Source organism: Rhineura floridana, chromosome 7 (genome assembly GCF_030035675.1).
Source record: "Rhineura floridana isolate rRhiFlo1 chromosome 7, rRhiFlo1.hap2, whole genome shotgun sequence".
In the NCBI taxonomy this organism is placed as follows: Eukaryota; Metazoa; Chordata; class Lepidosauria; order Squamata; family Rhineuridae; genus Rhineura; species Rhineura floridana.
Genome location: NC_084486.1, coordinates 133,641,259 through 133,651,278, shown reverse-complemented (window position 1 = coordinate 133,651,278; position 10,020 = coordinate 133,641,259). Strand labels below are relative to the sequence as shown.

At 42.0% G+C, this 10,020-nt stretch overlaps 1 protein-coding gene across 2 annotated transcripts in view; it reads left to right on the top strand.

The window, feature by feature from the left end:
- The first annotated feature begins 5,814 nt into the window (after positions 1–5,814).
- SLC2A2 (solute carrier family 2 member 2) overlaps positions 5,815–10,020 on the top strand; it is a 53,897-nt gene continuing 49,691 nt past the window's right edge. The window contains exons 1-2 of one of the 2 annotated variants that reach the window (XM_061637312.1): positions 5,815–6,008; positions 6,697–6,846. In XM_061637312.1, the coding sequence (XP_061493296.1) occupies positions 6,814–6,846 (33 nt within the window). In that variant the 5' untranslated portion in view covers positions 5,815–6,008; positions 6,697–6,813. Of the gene's footprint in view, positions 6,009–6,426; positions 6,847–10,020 lie in introns of those variants that run through there. The other variant, XM_061637311.1, reaches the window with a different exon arrangement.

Genomic DNA, 10,020 nt, shown 5'->3' with positions numbered 1-10,020 from the left:
GCTGGCATGGGATGGGGTGGGGGTGGAATCTGGTTTCTTCATTGGCCAGATTATACCCTATTTTATGAGGGGGGAGGGAAGGTAGATGAGATTCTTGGTTGCAAACTGCCCCTAAAAATGTTTCGCTGGCATTATGGGGGTGGGGGGAATCTGGTTACTTCATGAGCTGGACCTTGACTGGACCTTTTATTGTCAGGGTGGAAGGGAGAATGAACTGGGCTGGGCTGGACCTTTTAAAATTTATTTTTATTTACAGTGCCTTGCAAAAGTACTTAGACCCTTGACCAATGCTCTCATATTACTGAATTACAAATGGTACATTGTAATTTTGTTCTGTATAATATTTTATTTTGCAACACTGAAACTCAGAATCAATTATTGTAAGATGACACTGGTTTTGTGTTGGGAAATATTGGTAAGAAACAAAAAACTGAAACATGCTGTTTGGATAAGTATTCAGCCGCTATGCTGTGGAAGCTCCTAGTTTACACAGATGAAATAAATTGCCCTATTGAGAACACAATTACCTTACCATTGGCCTTCACCTGTGAACCGTTAAAGTTGCTGTCACATCGTTAGGATAAAAACCCCACTGTTGATGGACCATTGGTCAGGCTGTGGATCTGAAGGAAAATGAAGACCAATGAGCATTCTACAGAAGTGAGAGATAATGTAATACAAATGCATAGATTAGGAAAAGGGTACAAAATAATATGCAAGTGTTTGGATATCCCAGTGAGCACAGTTGGGTCAATAATCAGGATGTGGAAGCTGCATCACACCACCCAGGCACTGCCAAGAAAAGGCTGTCCCTCAAAACTCAGCACTCTTGTTCAAGAAGGAGACTTGTGAGAGAAGCCACAGAGAAGCCAACAATCACTGTGAAGGAGCTACAGAGTTCAGTGACTGGGAGTGGAGTAATGGTGCACCAGTCAACCATATCAAGAGCTTTGCATAACACTGGCCTGAATGGGAGGATGGCAAGAAAGAAGCCGTTACTCAAAAAGTACCATCTGAAAGCATGTCTGGAGTTTGCCAGAAAGCATGAGAGTGCCCCAGCTGCAATGTGGGAAAAGGTTTTGTGGTCAGATGAGACCAAGATAGAGCTTTCTGGCCAAAACTCAAAGCGCTCTGTGTAGTGCAAACCTAACACTGCTCATGCCTCAAGACACACCATCCCTACAGTGAAGTATGGTGGTGGCAGCATCATGCCGTGGGGATGCTTCTCATCAGCAGGGACTGGGCATCTTGTTAAAATCGAAGGAAGAATGGATGGAGCAACATACAGGGAAATACTGCAAGAGAACTTGCTTCAGCCCACTAAAAAACTGAAGCTTGGAAGGAAATTCACTTTTCATCAGGACAATGATCCCAAGCACAAGGCCAAAGCAACACTGGAGTGGCTCAAGAACAAAAAGGTGAATGCCCTACAGAGGCCCAGTCAAAGTCCTGATCTCACTCCCATTGAGAATCTATGGCACTCTTTGAAAACTGCGGTCCACAAGTGACATCCAACCAACTTGAATGACCTGGAGAGTATCTGTCAAGAAGAATGGGCCAAAATCCCTCTGACACTGGGCAAAGCTGGTACATACCTACCCCAAAAGACTTACAAGCTGTTATTGCAGCCAAAGTAGGCTCTACCAAATATTAATGTCTGGGGGTTGAATACTTATGCAAGCGATGTGTTTTTTATACTTCTTTTTTATGTTTCTTACAAACATTTCCCAACATAAAACCAATGTCACCTTACAATAACTGATTTTGACTTTCAGTGTTTCAATATAAAATATCATACAGAACGAAATTACAACGTACCATTTGTAATTCAGTAATATGAGAGCATTGGTCAGGGGTCTACTTTCTTTTGCAATGCACTGTATTTAAAGTATCTGAAAATTAGATATGGACTCATACAAGATAATTAACTTTCATTAGGAATAACAGCAAGAACTTCTTATAATTATTTTAATCAACACAAAAAGCTTAGCAGTGCTTTAAAGAGTATCAAACATTTATTTTCTTTCTGAGCCTGGGACTGTTTCTTTTGTGATGGGCGCTGGGGGAGAAGAGAGTAGGAGAGCAGTTGATAACACAGACATCCTGGCATTGGTAATTCAGTTAGCACACTTCCAGCCCAAATTCACTTTGAATGGGGAGGTGGAACCTGTGTAGATGTAGTTGATCAAAAGGAGATGTAGTTGGTCAAAAGAAGGAATTTTGAATTAAGCAAATCCCTGCTTTTATAAAATCCAAATGTTTTTGTGTGAATGTCTAAGTGCCTGCACTAGAGGAATATTGGAGAAACTTGTGGAACTTCCTGCTACAATATTTAGAACTTCTCATATTTATTCATTGGTTATTTTTTTTATTCATGTGAAAGACCATATTTTAACATTTTGGCTTCTTGTTTTTCCTCAGCTGCCATATCTTTTTCTCTGAGCAATAGGAGCTTGCTGTTCACAGAATGGGTTTTATTTATTAAAAAAGAAACTCTAGAGATCCTTAGCCAATGACTGTTGTTCACGATACTTGAATACACTGTTCCAGGCCAGGGAGGTTCCTTCTGTGTACCAGGGAGTAAACCAGGCATAGCTTAAATAAAATGTAATATTCCTGAACATAATATTTGCTATTTTCTTCATAGTAGCTCACATATGCAAAGGTTAACTATACCAAGGAGGAGGTATGATTTAGCTGCAGCAACTAACATAATCCTATGTCTTTTACTTAGATGTAAGCCCCACTGTGTTCATTTAAAAGGGCGTAGAATTGAACCCTGGTCTTTCAGGTCCTAGTCCAACTTTCTAACCATTACATGCATACAATTACAGATGCTCATTTTAAATATGTTTTAAGTTAAAAATATATTATCAATTTGCCCAAATGTGTGTTTTCTTTTCTTTTTACTCTTTACTTGAGTTCTTTGCATAATTTAGAGAGAGAGAGTGTGTGGGGAGAACAGCACTCTTGTGCCTTTAACAGCAAAAGTGCATGTATTTATTTATTTAGACTATTTCTATACTGCTTAATATATAAAAAGATCTCTAAGCGGTGTACAGAAAAGTAAAACAAGTACATATTATTTAAAAAATGCACAATAAAACCATAATACAAAACATACACACATAATAATAAATACCCACACAAGTTCCTTCACACTTCCCCACTCAACGTTTCTCAACCTCCTGGGTCCCACGCAAGACTCCGCCCATCCACCCTGGCTGTCACCCAGGGCCCAAACAAACACAAATCTCCCCAAAGTCTCACCAAAAAAGTAGGTTCCCAGGGGATCCCAAAGATGGCACTTAGGAATCACATTTTATAACCATGGGAACTATCTTGAATGCTGGATGTTTTCTGCCGCACATGAATTTACTGAGTTCTTTGCTGAACGCTTGGAACCAGAGCCTGGGGTTGTTGCAGCCAGCCAGGGCCTATGCTCTTCCTCTCCACCAGCGAGTTGGCCTGCTCCATTGATATCCTGTTGGCTAGTATCTTGTGTTCGGGCTACAGGTCCTCATCTTGCAGCGTGCACCTCTGCAGCCTTGTCCCATCCTTCAGGAGATGCTGCTGCTGCCTCCTCCTCCGGCTTTTTCTCCCTCCTCCGGCTTTACAGAGGGCAAACCTCACAGGGCTGTTGTGAGGATAACATTGTGGGAGGACCACAACCACAGCCTTGAGCTCCTTTGCAGAAATGACAGGATATGAGTGGGATAAAAAGTACTTCAGGGCAAAGTTCTCCTGCGGAAGCCCCTTTAGAATGAGTAGAACCCCCGAGTGGTGCCCTGCTCTGACCTGCCACGCTCCCAATGGCAGATCCAGCCCGCCTTTCCCAAGCGGCTGCGTTCATTTGGATAAACATGAACCGAACTATTTTGTTCCTTTTTTAAAATGAACTTTCCAAGCACTGCTGGTTAAGTAGAAGTGTTAAATAACAATTGTCCAGTAGCAAATATCTCTTTTTTGGGCAAGATGCTCAAGAAAGCAGTGGCAATCCAACTTCAGGCATGCTTGCAGGAGACTGAATATCTGGATCCATTTTAGTCTGGCTTTAGGCCCAGTCATGGCACTGAAACAGCCTTGGTCGCCCTGGTTGATGACATTTCATATAATCATAGAATAGTAGAGTTAGAAGGGGTCTATAAAGCCATCAAGTCCAACCCTCTGCTCAGTGAAGGAATCCTACTTAAAGCATACCCAACAGGTGGCTGTCTACCTGCTTCTTGAATGCCTCCAGTGTTGGAGAGCCCACCACCTCCCTAGGTCATTGGTGCCATTGTCTTACTGCTCTCACAGTTAAGAAGTTTTTCCCGATGTTCAGCTGAAATCTGGCTTCCTGCAACTTGAGTCCATTGTTCCGTGTCCTGCACTGAGCCATTCGAGAAGAGAACCCGGCCCTCCTCTATGGGACAACCTTTCAAGTACTTGAAGAGTGCTATCATTATCTCCTCTCAGTCTTCTCAAGGCTAAACATGCCCAGTTCTTTCCAGTCTCTCCTCAGAGGGCTTTGTTTCCAGTCCTCTGATCATCCCCGTTGTCCTCCTCTGAACCTGTTTTGCCTGCATCCTTCCTGTGTTCAGAACGGGATGCAGAACGGGATACTCAAGATGAGGCCTAGCCAGTGCCAAATAGAGGGGAACTAGTACTTCACACACTTTGGAAACTACTATTCTGTTAATGCTTTTTATGCACGCTTTACCTTAGCATAGGCATTCTTGTACACATTACTTGGTTGGAGAATGGCATTGCAAAATTTGGAGAAGGGCACATTTCAAAGGATAGCTGAAGTGTGAATTAGGGCGATTCGCCTATAAATGGAAACTGAATTGAATTTATCCCCCACCCCTACCCCCAGCACACCATGTACAATCGGGATAATATAATCATACTGACCTACCTTACAGGGACGTATGGCAGGGATAGGGAACCTATGGACCTCCAGATGTTGTTGGACTCAACATTCATTGTCCCTGACCATCGTTGATACTAGCTGCGGCTGATGGGAGCTGGAGGCCAACATCATTGGGATGGTCACAGATTCTTTATTCCCCTTGTATGAGGTTATATGAAATGCTTTGAATACTCTAGAGCTTTATATAAAAATGGTAAGCTAATTGAATGGAGAAGTGCTGTAGCTGAGTGGTAGAACATCTGCCTTGCATGCAGAATGTCCCAAGTTCAACCCCCAGCATCTCCAGGCAGGCCTGGTAGAGATTTCCTTCCTGAAACCCTGGAAAACCACTGCCAGTCAGTGTAGACCATATTGAACTAGATGGACCAATGGTCTGACTCTGTATAAGGCCACTTCCTTATATGTTCCTGTGAATATTTGTGATTGGGACACTAAGTTTGTTTTCAGCTTTGGGCTCAATTTCTTTAAAGAAAACTAGTTTGGTTGGAAATTACTTAGGAAATAATGAGGTGATATCTTTATTAGCCCAATGCATTTAAAATGGGGGAAACAAGCTTTTATAATGCCAAGGAGCTCTAGCATATGTCTTCAATATGTTTAAATAAGAAAAAGCGTTACGTGCATTCCCAGTTTGATGTTAAGCTGGTAACACTGAGCATTCTATCAAACAAAAGGAGCAAAGATTATCTCTATCAGGTGACATTGCCATAAATATTTGATCCTCTATTAAATCTATTAGAGTGTACTATGGACTTGGCCAGGAACTGGACTTCATTAATAAACAGCCTTGGCTCACAGGGCTGGTACAATTTTTTACCATTGTCAGTGCAAACTTGTCCATGCCTACTCTGATGTAAGTCCTAGTGAGTTCAACGGGATTTACTTCCAGTCAAGTGTGTCTAGCAGCAGACTTTCCCAACCTAGTGCTGTCCAGATGTTTTGGACTACAACTCCCATCAGCTCCAGTCTGCATGGATTTCAACCTAAGAGAAATATTCTTTATTACTCCTGAGTATATATATTGTTTCAGGCCATAGAGCCAAAAACTGCTGAAATACCGAGTTAATAACGTGTTGGACTAATATCTCTTTGTGTAAGATTACACTTGCTTTTTCTACTTGTTGGGCAAAACATTGCGGTAACCCATTCTTAGCTACAAATGCAGGTGTAATCCTTTCAGTCTGATTAAGAGTTTTGTGTAATCTAAAAAGCTTGCATAGCACAGAAGTTTGGATTAAACAATTATCAACTTGTTAATGTGGAACTCTCTTCCCTAGGATGTTCGCCTGCTCCCCTCTTTCCTGATTCTCCCCTATCCTGCAAAATCTTTTCTGTTCGAAGCACCTCTATGCTCCTGCCAGTTTAGGTTGTAACTGATTGATCATGTTACATGCATTTTTATTTATAGTTGCTGTCCTTAGCCACTTGGGATTTTCATTGTGAAGAGACATGCAGGGAATTGCTTTGCCTCTCTCCTTCCTTAGGTCATCGTGCCAGCAAAAGAATCTCTGTGTGAATGTCCAAAATGTGATACACTCCCAGCGAGAATTTCAGCCCATTTTGGTGGGCTTATCAATGTACATGCCCCTTTGGCCTTTGCACTTTTCCTATTTAAACAGTCGGGTAAACGCTGCTGAGTGCTTGGTTTTTCATTAACATTCAACTTTGTTAATTCTGGCCTCCCTAGCCACAAATAAGCTCTCCTCACATTGTCTCTCACCTACTGCTCCTCCTTCTCCTGAGGAGTTATAAACATCCTAGGAATGACTATGCCTCTCCAGTTCTCTAGGTAACAGGCTCAGTCAATGCGAAAGGACCGCTCTGTTGAACACATTTCTTTTGACAAGTGACGATAAGCTTTTTTTGGCTGCCTGGATCAATCGGGGAAGACCAAGACGATGGGGAAGAACGTGAAAACTGGAATTATGAAGGTAAAACTGATTTCAAGATTGGGGAAGGGGTTGTAGCTCAGTGCTAGAGCACCTGCCTAGCATCCAGAAGGTCCCAGGTTCAATCCCCGGCATCTCCAGGTAAGCCTGGGAGAGCCTAATATCCTGGAGAACTGCTGTCAGTCAGTGTAGACATTACTGAGCTAGATGGACTCAGCATAAGGCAGTGTCCAATGTTCCTAAGATACCTTGCCAGACTGCCAGACTTGGATTCAGGTCTAATATCTGAATGAGGGGAGGACTCTTTTCATTATTGATGGAGATTATGCCAGTTAATGGAAACAGGGAAGAGAGGGGAAATGTCATTTTGTAATTATGAGGAGACTAAAAGGTATGGTGAGGAATTTCTGTTTTTGTCTCCAAGAATGAGATCTATAGAATAAGGGGAATCATTTATTGCCTTGTGTCTATGAAGGACACCCCCTTGTTTTGAATCTCTTGTGGATAAATCATGATGTCAATAGATTTTACCCAAAGGGTGCCTCCAGTGAATTTGACGCTTATCAAGCCTCCTTTGTTTCCTTTTGCTTGACACTGGCGTGAACATTCCCACCAAACCCAATTCTGCATGCTTTACACATTTCCTTCCTTCAGCAAAAATGAAATGTGACATTTGTTTGGTCAATCTAGTCAGCAACATGTTGAACATTTCCATTTTGTATCAAACTCAAACTAGTAATCTTAACAGCCCAGTCCATGTTTGATTTTTGGGTTTAATTTAATATATCCTTTTCGATCAAGAGCGTTCAGCCTAGATCCAAAACTTGAGTACTGGAAGTGAGATTCACTGATTTCACTCAGGTAGCCCCAAATTACATGTTAGGGCAGGGCTGAGTTAACTTTGGCTCTCCCAAAGATGTTGGACTACAGCTCCCATCATCTCTGACCATTGGTTGTCCTAGATGGGGTTGATGGGAGTTGTAGTCCAATAACTCAAGGGATTGCCTTACCCCACTATATGCCCACTTGACCGCTTCAGTCTGCAGAATTGGCACTGTGACAGGTGCCACAGAGTATTTTTGTAGTAGCATAGCATCACCCACACTTTGGAACTCCCTGCCTATGGACATCAGGCAGTCATCTTTGCTGTACTCTTTGTGGTGCCTATTAAAAACATTTTTGTTCAGGCAAGTTGACATTTGTTTTAATCTATTTTTAGCTTAACTGTTGCTTTTAATTATATTCTTATGTTTTTAAACACCTGTTATTAACTCTGTTTTATTACCGTTTTAATGATTGCTTTATTTTTCATCAACTGCTTAGAGGTTCTATTTACAATCAAGCAGACTATAAATTTTGTTAAATAAATAAAAATAGAAAACATATGGAGGGCCAGAGGTTCCCCAGCTGTGTTAGAGCCATAACTAAATCTCCAGTAATTTTTATGTTTACTTTGAAGTAGCTTCAGGTGCTCAGAATCTGACTTGAGCAGGGGCAGAGGGAGTCTTGTACACTTGCCTTAGTGCCATTTTCCCAATATTAATCAGTCACTGCTGATTGTCAGAGCTTCAAAGCGCAGCAGAGGGCTCTCTGCAAGCACTGAGGATCAGCTGATTGTGGGTGTTTGAAGAGAGACCTGCACAGCCAAAGCCCCAACAATCAGCTGGAATTGGCTGCACTAGGCAGTTCACTTTTGGATGCAGGCTGGAGAAAGTGTGTTGAATTCAAAGTGCTTCCTCCAGCACTTTAAAAACAAACTTTCTGACAGGAGGGGGAATGCTCCATTTTTAAACAGAGCATCTTCTTTCTTTCCAGAGGACACAGTTTGAATCCAAAGCATTAGAGAAAGAACTCTGAATACAAACTGCTTTCTCTGCAGAGAGGAAAATGCTCTGCTTGTAGGAGCATTTCCCTCTCTGCAGAATATTCAGAGGCTCCCTGTGACTGACAATCAGCTGATTGTTTGTTACAGGGAGCCTCTTTGAAGGCACATTTCCAGCGCCAATTAGCTGATCAGCTCTGAAAGCAGATCTTCAAAGGAGGTTGCTGTAACTTTGGAAGTTACAGCAACCTAGTTTGAACTTTAACAGATGTCAGTCATTTGGTGTTATTGAAGCATCAGGTGATTGGTAGGTGGATGGTCCCATCCAGTTGTCAGAGTTGGCCACAGGGTGGAGGATGGAGGTACCATATAGTTTCACCTTTAGGGCTGGTTCACACAATTTACTTTTTCTCTTTTGACTGTTCTCGAGGTTCAAAAGTATGTCAAAACTTAAGGTACAAACCCAGGCCATTAGAAATATGGCTGGCAATTATTTCCAAGATTGTGGTGGGGTCACAAATTGCAACTACATCTCAGGGGGGGGAAATGTCTTGGCCCAGTCCTGTGTGTTGCAGCTTGGTCATCCATAAGGATACCTATATCACGGGGTTTAGTGCAGGAGGTTATCTCCAGCAGGTTTGATGGTCTGCTGTCTAGGAAAGCACCTCAAGACATAGCATGTGGTGTGCGTGCATGTGTGTTTGTGTGAGTGTGCGTTTGTAAAGTGAACTTCATTTTGATTTGTGAAGTTGCTAAGAAGCTTCTTGAGCAGAAGCTGGTTGCGAGCAGGGAGTGGAGATGGTATTTCAGGGGCTGATTCTTTTCATCTGGACCTGTCTGTGAACTTGCTTCTGCACCCTGGTAATATCTGACCAGTCTGTATTTCTGTAAATGAGTAAAGATTACTACACCCATACTAAGGCTGCAATCCTCTGCAGCCTTGTGTGGGAGAAGGCCCCATTAAACACACTGGGGATTACTTATACGTAAATGTGCATAGGCTTGCACTACATGAGGTTTATTTAATGTTATGAACTGGTTGTTTTATTGTGATTGGAACTGTATGTTTGCAAATTGCAATTGTATGTTTTAGTGTTTCTTCTTAATGGAATTGTACATTGGTTATTCACATAAACTGCCTTGGGAAGGCTATGTTCTTGAAATAAGCTTAGAAACACCTGTGGGGGTTGGCTGCAGAGGGAGAGAATTCTAGAGCTCTATGAAGGAACCAAAATCTGGAGAAAGAACCTTTTTTACATTTTTTTAGAAGCATCCCCAAATCTCATTTCTTAAAAAGTGAACTGGGGGGATATTCCTTGTGAATAAGACAGTTGGGACATGCACAATCATCCCCTCTTCTTGTAGAATCCTGGAAAGGATTGTTCTATGATGGA